The sequence below is a fragment of the Balaenoptera musculus genome, chromosome 12 (assembly GCF_009873245.2).
Source record: "Balaenoptera musculus isolate JJ_BM4_2016_0621 chromosome 12, mBalMus1.pri.v3, whole genome shotgun sequence".
NCBI classification, from domain to species: Eukaryota; Metazoa; Chordata; class Mammalia; order Artiodactyla; family Balaenopteridae; genus Balaenoptera; species Balaenoptera musculus.
Window position 1 is genome coordinate 73,789,616 of NC_045796.1, and position 26,376 is coordinate 73,815,991.

The 26,376-nt window shown below is 36.1% G+C and overlaps 2 protein-coding genes across 9 annotated transcripts in view; one reads left to right on the forward strand and one right to left on the reverse strand.

The window, feature by feature from the left end:
- DOP1A (DOP1 leucine zipper like protein A) overlaps window positions 1–26,376 on the reverse strand; it is a 111,777-nt gene that overhangs the window by 73,909 nt on the left and 11,492 nt on the right. For all 8 annotated transcript variants that reach the window (XM_036870985.1, XM_036870986.1, XM_036870984.1 and 5 more), the window contains exons 2-4: window positions 10,522–10,724; window positions 7,671–7,852; window positions 748–918 (exon numbers count right to left, since the gene is read on the reverse strand). In XM_036870985.1, coding sequence (XP_036726880.1) covers window positions 748–918; window positions 7,671–7,852; window positions 10,522–10,659 — 491 coding nt within the window. In that variant the 5' untranslated portion in view covers window positions 10,660–10,724. The remainder of the gene's footprint in view (window positions 1–747; window positions 919–7,670; window positions 7,853–10,521; window positions 10,725–26,376) is intronic.
- On the forward strand, window positions 14,412–16,310 carry LOC118904892 (matrin-3-like). The gene is given in 5 exon segments (XM_036870991.1): window positions 14,412–14,911; window positions 14,913–14,964; window positions 14,967–15,749; window positions 15,849–15,973; window positions 15,975–16,310. Coding segments are annotated over 5 exon segments (1,581 nt in total). The 5' UTR covers window positions 14,412–14,558; the 3' UTR covers window positions 16,243–16,310.

Genomic DNA, 26,376 nt, shown 5'->3' on the forward strand with positions numbered 1-26,376 from the left:
TACGTGTACTCGTAAAGAAAGTTTGGCATTTTCTTTTTCTGCCACCTTAATTCATAATTTCCTTTTTGGTAAGAATATCAGTAACAGAGATATTAAAGATACTTAATGTTACCCTGCATTGTCTACCACTATTAACTTCCAAAGAAATAACAGGCTCCAAAACAGATCAAATCATTTTCTTTGAAGAGTTAAAATATCAAGAGTATCATGTCAATAGGTTGGTGCTAGGCTATTTTCCACCATTAACAATTTAAAAATTGATGGTACATGGCCCAATTTCCCATTCTTTTTATTAATTTAAATGTCCTATCTATTGTACTATTATTTTAAATTATGGGTCACAAATTTTTGAGTGATTTTTATGTGCTAGGCACTAGACTAAGTGATATTGAAATATTATAGTAACACAATGAAATAGGTTATGCTTTTTTATACATGAGAAAACTCAGTAAAGTTCAGAAATGTAGAAAAAGCTTTCCTAAGCTCACACAGTGTCTGTCAAACTAGGATTTGAACCTAGTCCATCTACCTTCCAAGTCTGTGCTCTTATTACTCAGCTAAATTTTCAGTGTGATATACAAACTAGACACACTACAATAATTATTTTGCTATAAAAATCTTCAGGTGATATACTGAAGTGTCAAGAATAATTAGTTTTTGTGATGTTAATATAACTGATTTAAGGATGCTTGCTGACAAATCCATGACTTTGATTACTTAGCTGCAGCAGTAACAGTACTCTCTTACCTCTCATAGTACTCTGATCCTTCCTCTAAGCCAGGAAGAATACCAGTTAGCAATCCTTGTAGACCAGGCTTCAGTGTTTTACCCAAAGGCAGATAATATATCTCATACAAACTTAGCAATGTTGGTTTCACCGACATGGCAGCATTTGCAAGAAGAGGAAATAGTCCAGAACTGTTTTAAAAAATAAAAACAAAAGTGGGGGATAAAATAACTACAAAATATTAATTCATATGTACCAACATGTGTGTATAAATCTTTTTTAAATGAAATAATGTTATACTGCTCAGCTTAAAATGGTATCCTGTATAGTGATGCCTTCTGTATCTATGTAACCAACCCAGGTCTCTCACCTGAGCTTCATACTCATAAACCCAGTGGCCACCTAGCTGTTTCACAAAGGTCTTCAAATTTCACGATTCGTAAACAGAGTTCCCTCTCTCCCCCCACCCAAAATCCTGATCCTTCCCCTGTAATTTCCATTTCAAAATACGGCATCAGCATCCATCTGGTTGACCAAAAGCTATACATCTTGGAGTGACCCTTGACCCTTTTAAAAAAATCTACTTTAAATCGGAATCAATTATCAAGTTTTCTCTCCAAGCCATTCTCCTACATATTTTTTGAATATAATAAATTCTCTCCATCTCCATCAGATAGTTCCTTAGAAGAGACCACCAAGATATCTCAGTCATCATCTCTTACCAATCATCATATCTCAATCACCATGTCTTACCAAGTACTGCTTCAGGATAGCCCTTTCACTGGGTTCCTGCTGCCTTTAAGATACAGTCTAAATGCTTAATGTGGCTTTAACATCTCGCTATGACATACCTCTGTACAGACCATGCATGCTCACCAATATCACTCCTGCAACCTCTGCTCCAGCTATGCTGAACAATTCCTCTCAAGTTCATTTTAGAACTTTCCACACCCTCGTTAGCGAGCAGGCCTTCGCACATGCTGCTCTGAAAGATACAATTCCTGCTCCCTTACTTACAACCTCCTTGTTGTCTGGATGATTCCTAGACTTTCAGGACTCAGCCTAAGCTGTTTCCTTGAGGAGACTGTCTCCTAATTAGACTAGGTTAGGCTCCCTATTTGATGTTCCCATAGAGCCTAACACTTATTCTAATAAGTAATTCTGTTCTTACCAACAGTAAGTAATTCTATTGCTGTGATAATAATAAGTAATGCTAGGGACTTCCCTGGCGGTCCAGTGGTTAAGACTCTGCGCTTCCACTGCAGGGAGCAAGGGTCCGATCCCTGGTTGGGGAACTAAGATCTCGCATGCCACACGGTGCAGCAAAAAAAAAAAAAAAAAGTAATGCTATTCCTTGCAGCAGCAAAAGGAAACATCAACAAAGTAAAGAGACAACCTACAGAATGGGAAAAAATGTTTGCAAATCATATATCTGATAAGGGGTTAATATCTAAAACACATAAAGAACTTGTACAACTCAATAGCAAACAAACAAATAACCTATTTACAAAATGGGCAAAGGACCTGAATAGACTTCTCTCCAAAGAAGACACAAGAATGGTCAACAGGTACATGAAAAGATGCTCAACATCACTAGTCAACAGGGAAATGCATATTAAAACCACAGTGAGATAACATCTCATGCCTGACAGAAGGGCCATCATCAAAAAGACAAGATATAACAAATGCTGGTGTGGATGTGGAGACAAGGGAACCCCTGTGCACTGCTGGAGGGGCTGCAAATTGGTACAGTCACTATAGAAAACAGTATGGAGATTCCTCAAAAAGTTAAAAATTCCACTTCTGGGAATATATTCAAAGGTAAAAAAACACTAACTCAAAAAGAATCCCCATGTTCATAGCAGCATTATTTACAATAGCCAAGACATGGAAACAACCTAGGTGTCCACTGATGGATGAATAAAGAAGTTGTGTGTATGTGTATACACACACACACACACACACACACACAGGAATATTATTCAGCCATAAAAATGAGGAAATCCTACCATTTGCAACCACATGGATGGATCTTTAAGGTATTATACTGAGATAAGTCAGACAGAAAAAGACATACCATATGATCTCACTTATAGGTAGAATCTTAAACCAAACCAAACCAAACCAAAACAAAAAAACACCCAAACTCATAGAAAAAGAGATCAAATTTGTGGTTACAAGAGGCAATGGTAGAGGGAGGGGGAATTAGAAGAAGGTGGTCAAAAGCTACCAACTTCCAGTTATAAGATAACTGAGTACTAAGAATGTAATGTAAAACATGATGACTACAGTTAACACTGCTATATGATATATAGGAAAGTTGTAGCAGAGTAAATCTCAAGAGTGCTCATCATAAGGAGAAAATTTTTTTCCTTCATTCTTTTCTTCTTTCTTTTCTTTTTATTGTATCTATATGAAAAGATGATGTTTTCTGAACCTATTGTGGTAATCATTTCATAGTATATGTAAATCAAACCATCATGCTGTACACCTTAAACTTATACAGTGAGGAATGTCAATTATTTATCAATAAAACTGGGGGAAAAAAAGAGTAATTCTAATAGATAATTCTGTAATATCAGAAAGCAAGAGACCATGACTCTCTTTTTACTTCTGTATCCTAAATCCTTAACACCAAGTCCTGCACTTGCAAAGTGCTTAACAAATGAATTAAGAATCTGTCTTGCTCCTACTTTATACAGAAAACAGAGGTCATCTAGTGGGAATTCCCTCAACTTGCCACTTTCCTGCCTTCAATTTTAGGTACAGTGTGACTTAAAGCTACAGTAGTAACCTCTTCAAAGCTACCTCGCTCCAGGGCCCAATGTCTGCCTTTGCCAGGGCCCTGCTTTGTCTACCATCCTTTTTCTTTCCTGTAATTTCTTTCTTCCTCCACTGACAATTGTGCTTAAATCTTTCCTATGACTCTAAAAAGAGAACAAATTACAACAACAAAATCCCCAAACCTTTATCTTAACTACCTCCTGGCTTGAAGCTGCCTTCCTACTTCAACTTTTGGGGGGAAAAAAAAAGCACTTCTCCCAATTTATCACCTCCCATCTGATCTTCAATCACGACACTTCTACCTGCTCTACTGAAGCTGTTCTCCATACTGTCACCAATGTCTACTAATTGCCAGATTTGATGGTCTATTTTCAGTCCCTACTGTTTCATTTGCCGGTAATATTTGATACTATTCACCACAACTTTCTCTTGAAATTCTTTCCCCTTTTGGCTTCAGGTGAGCTCTGTCTCCTGGTACATTTTCTATCTCTGATTCTTCTAGTTCCTTTTCAATGACTACTTTCCTCCACCTGCTCTTTAAATAATGTGACTCCTAAGTATTCACAGAATGGTCTCATTCCTCTTCCCTCCTTATTATTCACAATGTACTGGGTGATCTCAATCATTCTCTTGGCTTCAACTGCCACCTGAATACTAACTGCTCTAAAATCTCTCTAGCCTGAAGTCTGGGTTTGTACTATCAAAAGTTTACTTTACATACCCATTTAATATTTTATGCTGCTCAAACTACATGTCTAGCCTTCTTAGTAACACCTCTGTGTACTGTATCATATTAAAAAAAATAAGTTTGAAGACACAATATGATATTTTACCATATAATAGGTTATAGAACTTTAAAAGTATTTGTATTTAATTATGTTAAAGCATAAACCTTGAGATTAACTTACTTAATAAAAAATAAAAAGTCCAACATTAATATAAACTTCAGTTTTTAAATTAGCTATACCTCTAAAAAATACAGAATAACAATTTTACTCCATAAGGTATGTGTATGTAAGAGTGTCTGCCATATTTAGACACGGTATTCTAGAATTAATTTATTATTCTTATATAGCATATTGCTAATAAAATTAGATATACTGCAACTTTGTAAAATAGCTGTTTCTTAAACTTTCTGTTATTTGTTTAAAAAATAGCAGGCATGAGTTACATAAGAAAAGTCTTGCCTTAAGAAAGGAATCTATCAGTTATTACATGTAACTGAGCAATTTTCAGCTTTTTATTAAAAAGTACTGTTCCTTGGAATATAGTGTTTATTATTAGTATTAAAAATACCTATTACTGACTTTAGGTTCTATTTTTAAAACATCCATGCAGAATTTAAAGAAAGAGAAAACACATACACAGTAAAGTAGATCAATGAAGTTAAAAGTTTGTTTTTAAAAAGGCTAACAAAATTGATAAACTCATGACAAGACTAACCAAAGTAAAAAAGGATGTCTGCATCACCAATGTCACGAATGATAGAGGAAAACTGGATATGCACATGCAAAAGAATGAAATTAGACCCCTATCTTACACCACTTACAAAAGTTAACTCCAAATGGATTAAAGACTTAAATATAAGGCCTGAAACCATAAAATATAGAGGAAACATAGAGGAAAACATAGAGAAAAGCTCCCTGACACTGGCCTTGGCAATGATTTTTTTGGATAAGAAACCTAAAGCAAAGGCAACAAAAGCAAAAATAAACAAGTGTGACTACATCAAACTAAAATGGAAGAGAGGATAAGATATGGGGAAGCCAGAATGAAAAGTTCTAACATATGTTTTATCATAGTTCCAAAAAAGGAAGAGAGAATACATGGAGTAAAGTCAATTTAAAGAGACTCCGGAATTGATGAAAGGTATTGATTTACAGATTTTAAAATCCCAATGAATCCCAACCAGGATAAAGAAAAAGATATCTACCTGTAAATACATCGCAGTAAAACTGCAGAGTACTAATGACAAAGATGTAGAAGTAAGTAGGCAAGACTTCTCTGAGGAGCTGGTATTTGATCAGAGACCTGGATTAAAGCATTACAGGGTGAGGAAAACAAAGAAAATGAGGAAGAATAAGCAAACAGACCTATGTTGTCAGAATGGAGCAAACTGGGTAGAAAGTGGTAGGAGTTAAGAGGTCACTGACACAGACTGGGCCGAAGTATATAAAGCCTTAAAAGCCATCGTAAGGGCTTTGAATTCTATTTTTAAGTGACAGGAGGCAGTCAGTGGAGGTTTTTAACAGAGGAATGACATTATCTATTCAATGTGTTAAGAAGTTTACTCTGATACTATGTGGAGCAAAGGGTGTAAGAGAATAAGAACAGATGTTGTATGACTATTCGGAGGCCAGTAACAAGGACCCCGCTAGAGATGGTGCTTACTTAGCGTGGAGGCTACCAGCAAGGGTAGAGAGAGGTAGATGTATTTGGAACACGGAACAGTAGCTAACAGTTACTGAGTACTTATTACATGCTGTACATTGTTCTAAGCACTTTACATATATTAACTCTCTTAATTCTGTTAACAATACTATGAAATTGATCATCTCATTCCCACTTTTGCAGATGAGAATACAGACAGAGGTGAAGAAAATGGCTCAAGATCACAGAGCCAGTTAGCTGTAAATATGAATTGTCTGACTCCACTGCCTCTGCTCTTAACCACCATGAGATAGAACCCTTAGCGACAGAATGTTCATGAGAGGAAGGAGAATATGGGCAAAGAAAACAAGATGTCAAGTGTAAGTCAGATTTCAGGTGTAAATGGATGGATGGTGGTGCCATTTACTGAGCTTCAGTGCACTGCAGATGGCCAGGTTTATGGGAGAAGGTGAGGTTAGTTTGGAGCAGGTTGAGCTTCAGTTGCCTTTAAAGATCCACACTGAGGTGGTGAATAAGCCAGGAGTTTAAAGCAGAAGTCAGCACTAGTGACACCAAGTTGGGAGTCTGCACATAAAAGATAAATCATGGCTTGGATAAGCATGCCCAAGGAGAGAATATAAAATGAAAACATTAGGTACAGGACTAAGCAAGCCTTAAGGAACTCCACATGTAGAGTTTAGGGAAAGGAGAAAAGGCTGGCAAAGGAGATTGAGAAAGTAACAAAACTGGAGAATGCAGTATCACAGAAGGCAAGAGAAAAAGACTATTTTAAGTAGAGAATGGTCAACTATGTTGAAAGGTGTTACGAGATCAAGGTATCTATTTTTTCTCAGGGTAGTTCTCTAGCTTAAAAACATAGAATGTACTGTAGTCTCAACAATTTTGAAAAAAAAAACTTTTCAAAAATGACATCTGAGAAGGAAAAAATTCTTATATTAACAAACACTGGGGACTTCCCTGGTAGTCCAGTGGGTAAGATTCCACGTTCCCAATGCAGGGCGCCCGGGTTCGATCCCTGGTCAGGGAACTAGATCCCACATGCATGCTGCAACTAAGAGTCCGCACGCCACTACTAAGAAGTCCGCATGCCACAACTAAGAGTATGTGTGCTGGGGCTTCCCTGGTGGCGCAGTGGTTGAGAATCTGCCTGCCAATGCAAGGCACACGGGTTCGAGCCCTGGTCTGGGAAGATCCCACATGCCGCGGAGCAACTGGGCCCGTGAGCCACAATTACTGAGCCTGCGCATCTGGAGCCTGTGCTCCGCAACAAGAGAGGCCGCGATAGTGAGAGGCCCGCGCACCGTGATGAAGAGTGGCCCCCGCTTGCCACAACTAGAGAAAGCCCTCGCACAGAAACGAAGACCCAACACAGCCAAAAAAAAAAAAAAAAATTAATTAATTAATTAAAAAAAAAAAAAAAAAGAATGATGGAAGGGACACTTTGAAATTAGTGTTAAAAAAAAAAAAAAAAAAAAAAAGAGTATGTGTGCTGCAACTAAAAGATCCTGAATGCTGCAACGAAGATCCCGCATGCTGCTACTAAGGCCTGGCACAGCCAAAATAAATAAATATATAAATCTTAAAAAAAAGAAAAAGAAAGAAATACTGTAAATTTTTCTGAAGTACTTATTTATCAAAATATTTAAGATTGACGTCTGAAAACTTTCATCATTAAGGACTTTTCAATTTTTTACCTTTTACTGCAAAAAGCATAATAGCTAAAAATACTTTTTACTTACATGCAAATAGATAGTAAAATTATTCTCACCTATATAAAAAAAGATCTTTGGCAAGTCGCTTAGGTCCAATGATTTTGAAGATAATTTCATATGTTTCAAGTGCCTTCCGATGAACTCCACCTGGTAATGCTGGATGTAGACATTGAGCTAGGCGTTTGCCTATGGTCAGTTTTTTGGGTACCACTTGGTACTTTGCATTATTTTGTAAAACCTTGAAGAAAACATTTTAATTCAGTTGAGAAAAAATATTACATTTCATTTTATTTCCATTTTCTAGCATAGTATTACCAAAAATCCTCATAGGACTTCTTTACACTCTGAAAAAATTATAGAGGATGTCAAAAAACGTTTGTTTTTGTCAGTTACATCTGTCAATACTGGATTTAAAATGAAAACTGAGGATTTAAAAATATTTATTAATTTGTTAAAAAAAAACTCATTATGTGTTAACAGAAATAACATTTTTATGAAAAATAACAATACTTTCCAAAACAAATTTGTTCAGAAGAAAGGCACTGTTTTAGATGTCTGCAAATCTTTAATGTCAGTCAGCCTTCAACCTATTTTTGATACAGTGTTTGAAATACATGAAGAAAATCGAACCTCAACATAGATACTTTGTTGGAAGAGGAACAACCACTGCTGTAGTATATCATATTATAGCAAGTAACTCTAGTGCTAACAAGAACATACATGAGATTATAATTGCCCATTTGCTTTTACTAATCTCCCAATTCGGCCAAATACATGTTGCTGTATTTATTCAGCCACTACATTTCTTTAGAGATGATGGTCAAGGCAGAATTTATAGAAGAAGATGCTATCTCACAAATCACTCAAAGGAGATTAATTATTTAAGTGATAAAAGACTTACAAATGCAGTTCTTCAGAGTATTATGGCAAAATGCTGATAGAATACTAGAAAATGAACACTCAGAATGAATACAGTATAATAGACTAGAACTGGAATTTAGATGAAACACAAAAGAAGTCCTTTATTTTAAAAAATAAAGAACTGAGGTTAAAATATATAAAATGAATGATCTGCCAAAGGCAGTACAGAAGAGAAGCACTAGATTTTCCATTTCATAAAAAAAGCGGAGGGTCTGAGGTCCACTTAGATATAAAATTTTCAATGTTCTTCCCACTACAAGCCTTCAATCCAGTTTTAAATTGGATGTAATGAATGTAAATAAAATTAGAGCTGCGAATGCAAAGCAAATCAAGGGCACAACACTAATAAGACTTCAACTACAAAACATTTTTATTTTTTGAAACTAGCTGCCTTCCATTTCTAGAATATTACTTTGAATTTTGGATGCAGGAGCAAAGAATCAATATTTACATATATTTTAAAGAAAAGTATAATTATTACCAGAAGTACTTCTATAGAAGGAAACTTAATGATGTGTAACACAAAATGCCTCAATAAAGAAATTCTATTGATACCAAATAAAACTTTTTTAAAAAAGCAAAATATAGCACTATTTTCTAAAAGCATTTGAGTTAGAAAACTTGTATAAATGACGTATAATAATTTAGTATATAAATAACTAATAAAATTTTATACTAAAACATATTTAGACTAACTTCAACAAATTTATATATATATAACCCTTGCCTTGTTTCACCATGATTTTAGGTAAGTTTCACCAATGCCTTGTATATCCTATGTTATATTATCTGGATACAGTGAAATCTGTTTTCATGAATATTGATTAAGTATAAAAAACTAATTATGTACTTAATTAGGCAAATTAATTTCCACAATTTAATGAATTGCTTTTACACGTAGTTCCTAACAAGTCTTCAGAAAGAGACCCTTCAGGACAAGAAAGAACCTAACTACCTTTAAACAAACTTATATTTTTGGATGCAATTTCTTGGGGATATTGTAAAAGTTTTGAGAATTTATCAAACCTCAAATGATAAATGTTAGAAGTTAACATGTCAAACAGAAGTTTGTGCATCTAATTTTAAGATAAATCCTTGGCATTGGAAATGAAGGCTTTTCTTTTTAAGATATCAGGGTAATTATCTATAGTATGAGATTGAAAACTAGTGTTCTTGGTATATATTTTAAGACAAATTTCTTTCCTAATAATTGTATGCTAGAGTGTTTGATGTTAAAATAGTTACCGGAAGAGCTCGCTCTTCCTATCTGCTCCCCTAGTCCACTTAATATTTAGTAGCATTTGTATTCAATAACAGATATTAAAAACAAACCCCAAAAGCCCCCAAAATAAAAACTATGTGTGTGAAGTGAGAAAACTGTGATCTAAGTTTAAAAAAAAAAAAAAAGGGGGTCAAAATTTAAAGCTACAAGTTGATCAGTGATGCCACCACAATAACAGTGGATAACAACCAGACCCGTGAAGAAGGATCATTCAAGGCCAAGCTCCAAGGCCTAAGCAACTGCTTGTCACTTTTGTAAAAAGTACTGACTATAACTAAGAACTGCCTGGACATAAAATGTTTTCTTAATGCTACATACCATTTGGAAAGGACACAGCAGTTACTGCTTTCCACATGCAGTTTTTCATTTTGCTGCTAGGAACTCCAGAACCATATCTGATGCTCATTTACAGAAACTTATTAACCTTCATGGTTAGCATATTTGCTTCCTAGTCTTGTGTTTATAGGTAATAAAGGAATAACTATATTTTTCAAGTACTGTTGTGGTTTTGGCCTCAAAAAAAAAAAAAAAAGTCTGACTATATAGGCATGCAACTCATGAAGTAAAATAGCAGAGTCAAAAGTAATTCTGAGGTTTAGTTATGTTTTTAAATTCTTTACTTCAAGGTTGAGAGAAATTCAGCAAATACAGACGCAGGTTTCTGATTTTTACTCTATTTTATGAAATGAGTAAGATAGACATACCTTATTAAGTTTTCCAAGTGCCGATATCAAATCTGCCCATTCACTGGAGTATTCAAAATTCTTTAGTGCTTTATCAATTGCAGCTACATAGTTTCTGTATTTGGAGTCACTCAATAACTCCAGCTCTTCTGTGTTCATCCTCCCACAGCGTCCCACTAGAGGCAAATTCCAAAGTCATGTAAAATCATCACCTACAAAAAAGTCTGCAGGAGGAACCAAAGTTACAAAGTAAAGTATTAAAATGGGTTCAGAGTTAATGGCTAACTTTAAAATGTTTCTTGAGTTAGAAGTGATCAAAACTTCAGTCAGCCAGTATGCAGGTTCATGGAAGTATTCAAAGACAGCTTCAAAGATAACTATTCATGTGTTCCTTTCTAGGAACTGGAAAAATGGCTGTGAGGACTTAGGGATTTATAAAGGAGGAAATATTCCTGTACTTATTTCAATTTAGAAATAATGTTATTTCTTTGTCATATTTGCTGATATAACATTCTGATACACATACTCCTCTACTTTGTTTTGATCCTAAAATGCACTGACTGGTTATATTAGAAACATCAAGGACATTAAAACAGTAACAACAACAACATAGGAAAAAGAAAAAGAAATGAATGACTTGGAGATCATCTTATTTTACTAAGCGATAATGGGCATATAGTATGAAAGAACATAAGCTGTTTGGAATTAATAAAACTTTTAATAAAACTGATGAGTATATGTGGTAGTTTAAAATATGTCCACAAATTCTTTGATATTAATTTCAAAAAGCACTGCCTAATTCTCCAGCCCTGTGAGCTGGATTCTGGAACTCAATTCTAACGAAAATAGTAAGGCAGAAGTGACAATTTGTAATGGCCAAGACTAGGTCATAAAAGCACTTCAGCTTCCTCCTTGCTCTCTCTCTTAGATCAGTAGATCTGGGGAAAGCCAGCTGCCACATCACGAGGACATTTCAAGGAACCTTATGGAGAGGTTTCTGTGGTAAGGAACCGAGGCTTTCTGCCAACAGCCACGTGAGTGAGCCACCTTAGAAGCAGATCCTTCATCCCTAAGAAAGCCTTGGTTTGACTGCAGTACCAACTGACATCTTGAGTGATTTCATGAGAGATCCTGAGCCAGAACTACCTAAGTCTCTCAAATTCATGACCTAGAGAAATTTTCTTGTTTTAGGCCACTGAGCTGGGGGGTAATTTGTTACACAGCAATAGAATAGATAACTAATATGCAGTAGTAACAAGGATTTAACTGAGGCTCAACTTAAAAATCAACGTGGGGACTTCACTGGTGGCACAGTGGTTAAGAATCCGCCTGCCAATGCAGGAGACACAGGTTCGATCCCTGGTCTGGGAAGATCCCACATGCCACAGAGCAACTAAGCCCGTGCACCACAACTACTGAGCCTGAGCTCTAGAGCCTGCAAGCCACAACCACTGAGCCCACATGCCACAACTACTGAAGCCTGTGCGCCTAGAGCCTGTATTCCACAACAAGAGAAGCCACCGCAATGAGAAGCCCGCGCAGCACAATGAAGAGTAGCCCCCATCGCCTCAACTAGAGAAAGCCCGTGTGCAGCAATGAAGACCCAACGTAGGCAAAAATAAATAAATAAATTAATTAATTAATTAATGTGGCCTCTCCACCTTTTTGGTGTCCTATCTGACTTTTAACTTTGCACCCTTCCCTAGAGCTGGGTTTGTGGATCTGCAGAAGGATCTAAGAACTAGCCAATACAATTAAATGAGGGTTAAAAGTCTTTCAACAAATGGCTTTGGGATAACTGGATATTCATATGTAGAAGAATGAAGTGGACTCCTTCCTCACACCTATACAAAAATCAACTCAAAATGAATCATAGATCTAAATGTAACAGCTAGAACTATAAAACTCTTAGAAGAAAATACAGGAATAAATCCTCAAGGCCTAGAGCTAGGTCTTCTTAGGATTTCTCAGAAATAACACTAAAAGCAGCATAAGCAATATAAACACAAGCAAGGAGAAAATAAACCGGACTTCATCAAAATTAAAAACCTTTCTCTGCTTCAAAAGATACCATCAACAAAGTGAAAAGACAACTGACAGAATGGAAGAAAATATATCTCCCATATTTCTGATAAGGGACTTGAACTAGATATATAAAGAACTCTTACAAGTCAATAATAAAAGGACAAATAACTGTGAAATGGGCAAAGAATATGAATAGATATTTCTCCAAAGAAGATACACAAATGTCCAAAAAGTACATGAAGTGATACTCAACATCATTAAGTATCAGGGAAATGCAAATCAGAACCACAAGATACTTCATACACACTAGGATGGCTATAATAAAAAAGACAATAATAAGTATTGGCAAAGATATGGAGAAACTGGAACACTTGTACACTGCTAGTGGGAATGTAAATTGGTGCAGCTGCTTTGGAAAACTGTCAGGCAGTTCTCAAAAGGTTAAACATAGAATTACCATACAACCCAGCAATTCTACTCCTGGGTATGGTACACATACTCAAGAGAAATGAAAACATGTCCACACAAAAACTTGTACACGAATGTTCAAAGAAGCATTATTCATAATGGCCAAGAAGGGGAAACAACTCAAATGTCTATCAACTGATGTGTGGATAAATAAAAAACAATGAAATATTGTTCAAGCATAAAAAGGAATGAAGTACTGTTACATACCATGACATGGATGAACCTTGAAAACATTCTGCTAAGTGAAAGAAACCATGTATTTTATAATTCCATGTATATAAAATGTCCAGAATAGACAAGTCTTTAGGGATGGAAAGTAATGAGCTTTTGGTTAGGGTGGAAAGGGGAGTGAACTGGGGAGAAACAGAAAGCAACTCCTAATGAGAACAGGGTTTCTTTTAACAGGGTTTCTTTTGTCATTTGGGAAATGACAAAAATGTTAAAATTAATTATAAGACCCACACACCTACAGTCAATTAATCTTCAACAAAGGAGGCAAAAATACACAATGGTGAAAAAGTCTCTTCAGCAAGTGGTGCTGGGAAAGTTGGACAGCCGCATGTAAATCAATGAAGTTAGAACACACCCTCTCAACATACACAAAAATAAATTCAAAATGGCTTAAAGACTTAAACATAAGACATGACACCATAAAACTCCTAGAAGAGATCACAGGCAAAACATTCTCTGACATAAATCGGACCAATGTTTTCTTAGGTCAGTCTCCAAGGCAATAGAAATAAAAACAAAAATAAACAAATAGGACCTAATTAAACTTACAAGCTTTTGCAGAGCACAGAAAACCATAAAAAAAACCCGAAAAGACAACCTATAGAATGGGAGAAAATATTTGCAAATGATGCGACTGACAGGGCTTAACTTCCAAAATATACAAACAGCTCATAGAACTCGACAACAAAAAAACAAACAACCCAATCAAAAAAATGGACAGAAGACCTAAATAGACATTTCTCCAAAGAAGGAGTACAAATGGCCAATAGGCACATGAAAAGATGCTCAACATCACTAGTTATTAGAGAAATGTGTATCAAAATTACAGTGAGGTACCACCTCACACCGGTCAGAATGGCCATCATTAAAAACTCCACAAGTAACAAATGCTGAAGAGGATGTGGAGAAAAGGGAACTCCCCTTCACTGTTGGTAGGAATGTAAGTTGGTGCAGCCACAATGGAAAACAGTATGGAGGTTCCTCTGAAAACTAAAAACAGAATTACCATATGATCCAGCAATCACACTCTTGGGCATGTATCCAGACAAAACTCTAATCCAAAAAGTTCGTATGTTCATAGCAGCACTATTCACAATAGCCAAGACATGGAAACAACCTAAATGTCCATCGACAGGAGGAATGGATAAAGAAGATGTGGTGTGGTGGGGAGCCTCAGCGTCCCGCTCGCTTGGAGAGAGGTACCTCTCCTCTTCCCTCTCCCTCTCCTTAAGGAGTGGAGTCAACATATCAATGGAGCAAGTCACAGTCGTCGATGCCAGCTTCTTCTTGAAATCTTCCCAGAATGGAATCCTGACAATGATACAGGACACACAATGGGTGATCCATTCATGTTGCAGCAATCTACAAACCCAGCACCAGGAAGTCTGGGACCTCCGCCTCCCTCATTTCATCTTGGGGGACCAGCAGTTGGACCAAGAGGAAATCTGGGTGCTGGAAATGGAAACCTGCAAGGACCAAGACACATGCAAAAGGGCAGAGTGGAAACTAGCCGAGTTGTTCACATCATGGATTTCCAGCGAGGGAAAAACTTGAGATATCAACTATTACAGCTGGTGGAACCATTTGGAGTTATTTCAAATCATCTGATTCTAAATAAAATTAATGAGGCATTTATTGAAATGGCAACCACAGAAGATGCTCAGGCTGCAGTGGATTATTATACAACCACCAGCATTAGTATTTGGCAAGCCAGTGAGAGTTCATTTATCCCAGAAGTATAAAAGAAAAGAATAAAGAAACCTGAAGGGAAGCCAGACCAGAAGTTTGATCAAAAACAAGAGCTTGGATGTGTGATACATCTCGGCAATTTACCTCATTCTGGCTATTCTGACAGTGCTGTCCTCAAGCTTGCTGAGCCTTTTGGGAAAATTAAGAATTATATACTGATGAGGATGAAAAGTCAGGCCTTTATTGAGATGGAGACCAGAGAAGATGCAATGGCAATGGTTGACCACTGTTTGAAAAAGGCCCTTTGGTTTCAAGGGAGATGTGTAAAAGTTGACCTGTCTGAAAAATACAAAAAATTGGTACTCAGGATCCCCAACAGAGGCATTGACTTACTGAAAAAAGATAAGTCCCGGAAAAGATCTTACTCTCCAGATGGCAAAGAATCTCTAAGTGATAAGAAATCCAAAACTGATGGTTCCCAAAAGACTGAAAGTACAACCGAAGGTAAAGAACAAGAAGAGAAATCAGGAGAAGATGGTGAAAAAGATACAAAGGATGACCAGGCAGAACAAGAACCTAACATGCTTCTTGAACCTGAAGATGAGCTACTTGTAGATGAAGAAGAAGAAGCAGCAGCACTGCTAGAAAGTGGCAGTTCAGTGGGAGATGAGACAGATCTTGCTAATTTAGGGGATGTGGCATCTGATGGGAAAAAGGAACCTTCAGACAAAATTGTGAAAAAAGATGCAAATGCGAGTGCTTCAGCAGCTGCGAAGAAAAAGCTTAAAAAGCGTCGTTTCCCAGGGAGTATGGAAGGTTTTGTCACTCTAGATGAGGTTGGTGATGAGGAAGATTCGGAACTTCAGAAACTTCGTAAATCGGGCATGGCATTTAAATCTGGTGACAAAAATGATGATGGTCTGGTTGAAATTAAGGTGGACAAGATCGAGGAACTTGACCAAGAAAATGAAGCAGCGTTGGAAAATGGAATTAAAAATGAGGAAAATACAGAACCAGGTGCTGAATCTGCTGAGAATGCTGATGATCCCAACAAAGATACGTGAAAACGCAGGTGGCCAAAGTGATGAAAACAAGGAGGACTATACAATCCCAGATGAGTACAGAATTGGACCATATCAGCCCAATGTTCCTGTTGGTATAGACTATGTGATACCTAGAACAGGGTTTTACTGTAAGCTGTGTTCACTCTTTTACACAAATGAAGACGTTGCAAAGAATACTCATTGCAGCAGCCTTCCTCATTATCAGAAATTAAAGAAATTTCTGAATAAATTGGCAGAAGAACGCAGGCAGAAGAAGGAAGCTTAAGATGTGCAAGAAGCTTAATGATTTCAAAGAAAATAATGGTTCTTTGTTTTTAAATGTTAACCTTTTTTAAATACAATACAGATAGTTAGAAGAAAAAAAAAAAAGATGTGGTATATATACAATGGAATTCTACTCAGCCATAAAAAAGAACAAAATAATGCCATTTGCAGCAACATGGATGCAACTAGAGATTATTACACTAAGTGAAGTCAGAAAGAGAAAGACAAATACCATATAATATCACTTATATGTGGAATCTAAAAGATGACACAAATGAACCTATCTATGAAACAGAAACAGACTCACAGACATAGAGAACAGACTTGTGGTTGCCAAGGGGGAGGGGATTGGGGGAGAGTTGGAGTGGGAGGCTGGGGTTAGCAGATGTAAGCTGTTGTATATGGAATGGACAAACAACAAGGTCCTACTGTACAGCACAGAGAACTATATTCAGCAGCCTATGATAAACCATAATGGAAAAGAATATAAATAAAGAATGTATACATAGGTATAACTGAATCACTTTGCTGTACAGAAGAAATTAACACAACATTGTAAATCAACTATACTTCAATAAAAAAATTGTTTATACGGATGGTTACACAGCTCTGTGAATGTACTGAAAACCACTAAATTATACTTTAAATAGGTGACTTGTATAGTATGTGAATTATATCTCAATAAAGGTATAGAGCTATATATATGTGTATATATGTAAGATATATATCTATATATGTAAAATATACACACATATATAGATATATGTATACATATAAAAATGGGCTTTAGGGATTTGTGCATTACCTCAAATTACATGCAAAATTTACATCTTACATTTTATTGGGGAATAGCCTACTTTTATAATATTCTCAAAAATAGTTTTTTAAAGTAATCTTCAAAAAGGCTAAGAATCACTACCCTAGAGAATGTACTCTATATTAATAAAAACCTGTTTGCCTGAAAAAAGCTAAAAATCTCTTAATTTATTAAATCAAAATTTCCCTGGTTAAGGTTATGCCAAAAAGAAGCAATACGCACTTCCCAATTCTCTATCTCAACTCTTTAATCCATAAAAACAAAACCAGACAAATCCTAAATCCCATCTTTGGAGAGAATATCACCTTAAATATAGAGTCACTTGACATATGAAATTATTCACTTCACTGCACCATGTGCCAAGCAGTATGTTTGGATGCTGACTAGAGAGAATATACCTGATTTATTGATGCTTTTCCCATTGGGAGTGGTGGGAGTGGAGAATAAAGTAAAGTAAATCCTTTAAGACAGTTAATCTGCTTTTCTCTTTAAAACTGTGATATTTGACCCTAGGAGCTTAATACAAAGTTTATGAGGGAAAAAACCCACTTTATAGTTATATCTTCATGGTCTGGACTCTCAAAGCAGCAAACCAAACATAAAGCAGTATTTTGAAGTACTACTCTGCGAAATCCAAGATGACTGTGAAATTTAAATAAGTGAATCAAAAATTATCTCAACTACCTTCCATTTCAAAATTGATTTTGTTTTATAGAAGAGTTGGATGTGTAATTCTTCTACTTGGGTAGACGTCTTTGAGAGCAGGAACTACGTTTTATATATATTCGTATGCTGCACAGCGCATAACTTACAATAGTGAAGCTCAAGCTGGATTCATACAAAGTGGTTTAAGTGTAATGGTTAAGACTGGGAATAAATTAAAAATTCTGCAAGCTGTTTTATCATTAATCTATGGTTTCTAAAAATTTTTTAAACTAGATTTAACCACAACTATAAACAAAGACACTGCAATATGTGCTTCAGATACAAAAGACTGACATACGAAAATATTTAAAGCTATAAAATTTGATAACTAATAAATATTAATACATAGTGAAATATGGAAGAAAGGTTAGAATGAACACAAACTAAAACATTTATAAAACATTTATAATTTTTCTTCTGAAAGAGAAGAAAGAACTGCAAAACCAATTAAACTTGGGGGAAAAAAAATCAACTTGACTGGATTTTCTGAAGGTGTATAAAAACAGTATAAAATAACTATAAATTCTAATTGATAAACCTAAGAATGTACTAGTGGTAGACAGAGTAAAGCACATGTATAAATTTTACTGAGAGGTACATTTTTTTCCTTAGCAGTATTTCCAGTATAAGAGATAACACATCTGTTTTGAAGATATACAATATTTGTGCATAGGGAAGATTAATCTGAAAATCAATTTACTAGTAATTTCTAACAATGAAAATATGAGTTATCTGTAATTGGGGTATTAATATAATTGTGAAACTAAGTTACCTCAGTTGACATATTTTCAGACATACTTTTTTTATTTGGTATATATATATTAAAAAAAAAAACCCAACCAATAATGACCAGCTAAGTTTCTGGGGTTTATAACTCTTGTACATGTTTACAGCTAAAAAAGTTGAGTCAGGTAAGAAATTTGGATTTTCTTATTTATTTAGCTAAAAAAATTCTAAATTCTTAAATATGATTAAAAAGAGTACATACAGCATGGGACACATATAATACTAGGTAGAACATCAAAAGCAAAATCTTATGAAAACAGTTGAAAACTAAGAAAGGACATTCTATAGAAGTTTCATCAGCAGTGAGCTGTAGTATTTTCTTTCGTGTGAAAAGATGGTCAGATTTCGTTATACTTCCTCAGTGATTTTAATGTAAATAAAATTACTTATTATATCTCAGAAGAGAAGTCTGGGGATGATGCACCACTTTTGAATTTTCCATCCAATATATAATAAATGAAAATTCCAGTTCTCAGGGTTTTTCCTCCCATATTTTATTTTAAAGAAGCTTAGATCAGTAATTCTCTATCTATGTAAAGAACCAGTTTTCTCCACAACCCATTGCTGACTGATGCTTTTCTAAAATATAAAATCATGTATTTAATTGTTGCAGTGGCATCAAATTTCTATAAATGTTTCTAAATGATTACTTTCTTCTCTGCGCTTGTCTCATGTTTCCTTAACAAAGAATTTACGAATGGTCCACAAATCACACTTCGAACATCACTGGCTTAGATCATAATGCAAATGTAACATATTCTCCTATTGCATCGAGGAAACTTTATATGCTGCAATTTGTCCAAAAGGGTGGTGGCACATGGCAAAAAATACTCATATTCAATAACAAAACAGTATTTTGTGGAAAACCCAGCCCATGGAAAGATAGGCAATAGAGGGCAGGGCCTCCAAGCACAGGGGTTTTAAAGTCAATATAGCTGGGAATCCAGATCCTAGTTCTTACACTTACTTCGCTGTATGAATTTGGGCAAGATGCCCCAAGCTTCCATTTCCTCATCTGTAAAACGAGATAATATCAACCTCAGTGGTTGTCAAAATTAAAAAAAAAGAACCTATTAAAGTTATCAGAGTGCCCGGCATAGAAAATGCTCTAAAAACAAAATTATTACCAATAAAAACAAAACATAGTACTAGGAAGCAATTATGCTAATTATAAGGGTTAATAAATTATAATTAAGCATCAGATATGGCTCTGAACTTATTGGCAGCCAAATGGGAAACTGAAGACTCTCACTAACTTATCTCCCATTGTCTCATGAATGCAAATTAAAATGTATCATTGCCAAACGTGCTTTGGTTTTTTCTTTTTTTTTTTTACTATTTTATTAAACTACACATATTTAATGCACCTGTTAGATGAGGTTTGACTAATGCATACACCCATAAAACCACCATGACACTGAAGATTCCTCACCATAGTTAACATACAGAACATTTCCATCACTCTAAACAAGAAACCAAGAATATCCATCACCTCCATCAAATGAGTTTTTGGTCTGAAATTAAAAAAACCAATCTGTTGTACCCCAATAGATACAATAACTAATATAACTAGTAAATGTGAAAATATAAAAATAAATACAAATAAAAATTCTAACTTGTTTTTTCTTAAAGTGATATAGAAAAGTCAAAATAGCATTTATAATCTTTCAGGAGCTGTTAATAAGTAGCTTTTCTGACTTGATCTATAGTCCACTTGACAATTTAGTTGCAGTTCTTTCAAACTGTTAACTCAGATAAATTGAACCCAACTTGTCATGAAACATGTTTAGTATAGTGCTTTGTCATTCAAATATAAAAATGAAACAAAATAGCTGTTTAAATAAAGTCATAAATTTCTCTAGGCAAATTATGCCCTGTGAAAATGATCAGGTAGTACAGGTTTATTTTTTCACACTTTACAGTGTAAAAAGGTAAAATTTAAGTAAGAAATAAAACATTCTAACAGAGCATCTGAATTTTAAAAAAGTTTTGTTTAAATGGTTATAAAAAATGAGCAGACTTAATTTCAGAATAACTACACAACGATACTTTGGCTGGTTTGCTTATCACTGAGCTCTCCACTTCCCTCCCTCCTTTGCCATGAAAGATAAGAGGAGGGCTGAAGACAGCAGGAACTACTCAGTATTAACCAATTCTAAAGATATACCTGGGGACTGTCCAAGCGTTCTACCACATCCCAAGAATGTATATGAATAAATTATTTAAGGCATCATGCAATGCAGGGGAAAAACCCTACTTGTTGATTATGAAAGAAAAAGCACCTAAAAAATGCTATAAAAATGCTTTTTCCAAAATTTTTTGACAAAACGAAAAATTATCAACCAGTAATTGTTACCATCTAACAAAGGAATGTGGCAATTATTGACAAATCTATTTCATTTTGATCAAAAGTTCTGAATTTCAATGTTGACACTTTCACTAAATAATCTTTAGCAAATCATTTATTTAACCAATTTATGAAGCTAGTTACTCCAGAAAATTAGTAACTTCCCTGGAGGGCTAACAATACAGATAGAAGAACACACCTACCAGGTATTTCACAAATAGGTTAAGATCACCCACTAGAACCCTGACGCTCTGTACTTCCACCAATCTGACCCAATCTCAAACCTTCAAATGGTATATATGCTAGGAAACTCCAAACACAGGATCAACAGATCTTCAGCTTTTCTCTGCAGGTCCTGCCACCTGCTGGTCTTAAGTATATTCTAAGGATAAGACCTTCAAAGTAGCAGAGGTAGCAGCATCTTAGCTAACCTTATATCGTGCTTAACTAAATGCCAGGCACTGTTCAAATGCTTTGCATATTTAAATTCATTTAATCCTATTCGATCTTTTGAGGTATAGGTACTTACCATTATTACTGTCAACATTAACAGATAAAGAAACTGAGGCATAGAGATATATGTGACACAGTTAAATGGCAGAGCCAGGGATTTACACTTACGCAATCTGGCTTTAGCGTTCTAACTGAACCACGGCTCTTCACTCTCATGGAGACTTTTTTCCTTCTTATACCCAATCCTACCTCAGGGCCAGGGAGTGAAGTGTCTTTCTTACTCCCTCTATAACACTTACCTGGAAATTCCAATTCTGGTTGAGCTCAGTTATGCCTAAACCCAAGCACCTGAACATCGCTAGAGAAAAATCATACAACCAGGCTGACCAACTGCCCTTTAAATTGAGAAACATAAACCTCAAACACTCAACACTGTTCTAATCCACCACGTTTCCTTTATAACCTTACCTGCCTGACACAACTATTTCATACTTTCTCTTCTCAAAGCTCTAATACCACCTTTTCTCCATCACTGCTAAAGACCAAGCTTCAAATTATGTAAGAAAACAGAAGAAAAAGGAACACTCTTACATTCCCTCCAACAAATCTACAAACCTATCTCCACCTATACCCATATTCTCCACTTTCCCTCCTGCTCTGAGGAACAAAGGACCCTCCTCCTTTTGCTGCGTTCTGGATTCCATCTCCTCTTGCCTTCTCAAGACTTTTCCCCAAGTGCTTTACTGGCTTTCTCTCCTCTCTCAGCACCAGTTTCCCCTTCTCTACAGGATCACACTACATATAAGCCCTGGAATCTCTCATGGTGAAAAACTAAAATTAACAGTCTCCCCTTCACCCCCATAGGCTCTCTGGCTACCAACCCATTTCTCTGTTCTCTATTATTACAAAACTTTTTGAAAGATTTCTCTATACTCACTACTGCACTCCCTTATCTCCTATTCACTCTTCAGCCCACTCAAAAATGCCTCATGTGGGCTTCCCTGGTGGCGCAGTGGTTAGGAATCCGCCTGCTAATGCAGGGGACAGGGGTTCGGGCCCTGGTCCGGGAGGATCCCACATGCCGCGGAGCAGCTGGGCCCGTGTGCCACAGCTGCTGAGCCTGCACTCTGGAGCCCGTGAGCCACAACTGCTGAGCCCACGTGCCACAACTGCTGAGGCCCGCGTGCCTAGAGCCCGTGCTCCGCGACGAGAGGCCACCTCAATGAGAAGCCCGCGCACCGCCATGAAGAGTGGCCCCTGCTCGCCGCAACTAGAGAGAGCCCGAGCGCAGCAACGAAGACCCAACGTAGCCAAAAATAAATAAATAAAATAAATAAATAAATAAATAAATAAATAAAAATGCTTCATGATGCTGTCCCTCCAAGAAAACCACCCATGTAAAGGTCACCAGGAAAGTGACCAAAGGTCACTTCTCTAGCCCATCATCTTAATCAACTTCTCAGCAGCATTCAGTACTTTGTTCTTGGCTCTCAAGGTATGTTCTTACTTCTCTAACCAGTCTTTTTCAGTCTATGTTGGCTTCTTTTCTCTATTCGAATTTTATTTTATTTTATTATTTTTTAAATGCTGAAGTACTTCAAGGCTCAATCAGGAGCTCTCCTCTCTTCTCTCCCTTAAGTTATCTCCTCTAGTTCTACAGTTTCAAATAGCATTTAACTGATGTAGCCTAAATATATTACCACCTCTTCTATTATTTCCTCTTCTGTTCTTCTAACTGGTTGGTGTCAACTCTAGCACGCCACTGAATCCTGCTTCTATTCTTTTTTTTTTTTTTTCCTGCTTCTATTCTTGAGCGCTATCATCCACAGAGAAGCCAGAGATCTTTTAAAATCACATTATATCATTATAAGAACATCCAAACTCAAATACAGCAACATGTTTTTCATTGCAGGGCATCTTGCATTTGCTATTTTCCACACGCGGAAATTCTTAGGTCAACTCTTTGTGAGGCAAATTCCTTCCCATCTCCAAGTAATATCAAACCCTCAGAGAAGCCTTTCTCAAGTAGCCCACGCTCGGCCCACAAGCTTAACATCTACTCTAGAATAGCACACGATTACCCTCCTAGCACTTATTACAGTCTGAAATTATCCTATTTATTTGCTTGTTTCCTATCTACCCTCCCTCACTAGAATGCAAATGTCACGAGATCAGGAGCCCTACTGGACTTGTTCATTCCTGTATCAGCAGTCCCATAAAAGTGACTAACACATAGTAGGCCCTCAAATGCTTTGAATAAATGAATTAGTCAATGTGAACACAGTTCACAAACCATTTTGCTTTGTTTCTCTGAGAAAAGCTTTGTAGAAAACAGTAGAATTAGCTCTATTTTTCTAACCAGCGTAGCCAACATGCACTCCCTTCAAACGGACTATATTCAAAATTGCTATTAAGTGCTTTAAAAAATTAAAAGATTCTCCTAAGAACACCTATAAAAATTGTGTTGTATCCAATTATATTTTATATTTATATTTATAATTTACCAAATTATAAATTAGTTCAGTTTAAGCATCAGTATTAGGCATAACTTCTTAATGTGGAAGATGTCATTCTAGCCCTTGTGAAAGGAAATCTGTTAAGTATGATACTCCCAGAGGTCTAATCTTTTAAAATTAATTAGGTGACACTCTCATGTTGAAGAAAATTCTGACAAAGAGTTTTACTATATTTAGCTATATTTTCACTTTTGCTTTCAGTAAAAACTATAAAAATTAAAACCTAAGATATGAAAAATCAAGAATCCCAGCATTCCATCAGAGTGAAAAACAGCAAACTTGATTTAATTTTGCTTTTTCTTTCAATAGACATATACAAAATTATACATCTGTTAAAAATAGTCTTTGAATTCTATAAACGTGGTAACTTAAGGTTCCTTGTAGCTTTAAATTCTGTGATTTTTGTGACACATAAGCAATATGAAGAAAAGTAATTTAGAAAATAGAAAAGCGTGGGCACATATTACAACTTAAAATGATCCATTATTGGGTAGCTGGGATTCTACGGTAAGCATTAAGTAGTAAATAGCTATAATAGTGAACACTAAACATATGCCCTTCAGTTAAAGATAACCATCCTGCCCCCAAATCACACCAGGCAAATAAACATTGCCCATACATTATTCAAGATGATGATAATTACAGCAACTGACTTAGGAATTAATTACTCCGTGGCAGGCACTACGCTAAGCTCTTGTACACGAATTATCTCATGTAATCTTCACAACAAATCCATGAGGCAGGTATGCTCATGGGTCCACGTACATATGAATGCTTTAGTGTTTGAGGTTCCACAGAGAGTAAAGGGAGGAACCTGGCAGAACTCTGGCAGGCTGACCCCTGCATCTGGCCCTGAATCACTATCTTTCTGAACTACTTTTAAATCACAGCTCTTAATTCTTCTGCCTGGCATATCCTACCTCTCCTCTCTTTTTCATTTTTCAAAAACCTGTTCAGGGCTTCCCTGGTGGCGCAGTGGTTGAGAATCTGCCTGCTGATGCAGGGGACACGGGTTCGAGCCCTGGTCTGGGAAGATCCTACATGCCACGGAGCAACTAGGCCCGTGAGCCACAACTACTGAGCCTGCGCGTCTGGAGCCTGTGCTCCGCAACAAGAGAGGCCGCGATAGTGAGAGGCCCGCGCACCGCGATGAAGAGTGGCCCCCACTTGCCGCAACTAGAGAAAGCCCTCGCACAGAAACGAAGACCCAACACAGACAAAAATAAATAAATAAATAAATAAATAAATAATAATTAAAAAACAAACAAACAAACAAAAACCTGTTCAGGCTATCTAGCCTTTCTTGACTCTTTACCTCCCCAGTTTTTAGACATTGTATTTTCTTTTCCTGTTGCACTTATTTCTTAAACAAAACAAAACAAAACAAAAACTGTAATAATGTAAGTACATAATATATCTCTGTCGTTCCTTCCAGACCTTGAGTTAAGCACAGGGACAAAAGCTCAACTCTGAATACCCCTACCTAGCTCATTGCTTGATATTGCAAGTGTTTAGGTTAAAGTGTAAGGCTAAATGACTATAAATTCTGATGTAAAAGGGTTTTGTTTTGGTTGTTACATGTAAAACAGTGATTCTAATTCAATAAATGACTAGAGTGGAAGAGGAACTATACAAGTATTGTTATATATAATATATATAGTATGTACAAGAACTATATATAGTGTGTACAATCTACATGCCTGAGAAAACAATTCTAAACAAGTAAAAATATGCTCTCAAGTGGGATTAAATCCTAGAGAGGTGCTACAGGTTTGGGTTGTGTGTCCAAAAACAATACAGGTGTGGCTTCCCCAAATTAATGATGCCCAGGGCTGATGAATCCTGTTGGATCTAGTTTATAAATTCTATTATTAAGCACCCAAGGGATGCTTTACAAGACCCAGTAAAGACAGGTTTTATTTTATTTCTCTTTTGGGAAAGGGATATATAATTCATGAGGGCTGTTAAGTAGGAGGGGACAAAATAATAGTTCAGAAAATAAGTGTTTCAAAGAAGTTTCCCACATTTTAATGAAACCTATGGGCATCACTGATAATTCAATTACATATTCTAGTTTAGTCATATTTGTATTAAACATATCTATAGAAAGAAATGGTTGTGTTGATAATTTAAAACTGAGAATCTAAAACAACTAAATTTTGCCTTTGGGACTTATCATATGCCTTTTTAAAACATACCTTTTTAAAGTTTAGCATTTGCTAATATTAAAATCTGCTTGATTTCCCTATCGATGGGGATGGGAGGGGGGATGAAACAGAAATGTTTTAGGTGGCAAGGGTAAGTCAGCCTGAGAGTAAATATCAGAATAACACACTTAAAGAAAATCTAAATTATCCAGATTGACCATGTTCTGGTTTGTTTTCAATTAGGAAGAAGCAAGAAAACAGTGCTTGTTTTTTTATACATAAGAACAATAATGATAAAACTGAGTAGCTAGTCAGAGTGATTAAAAAGAAAGATGTGAAACAAGATAAAGGACAAATCTAACTT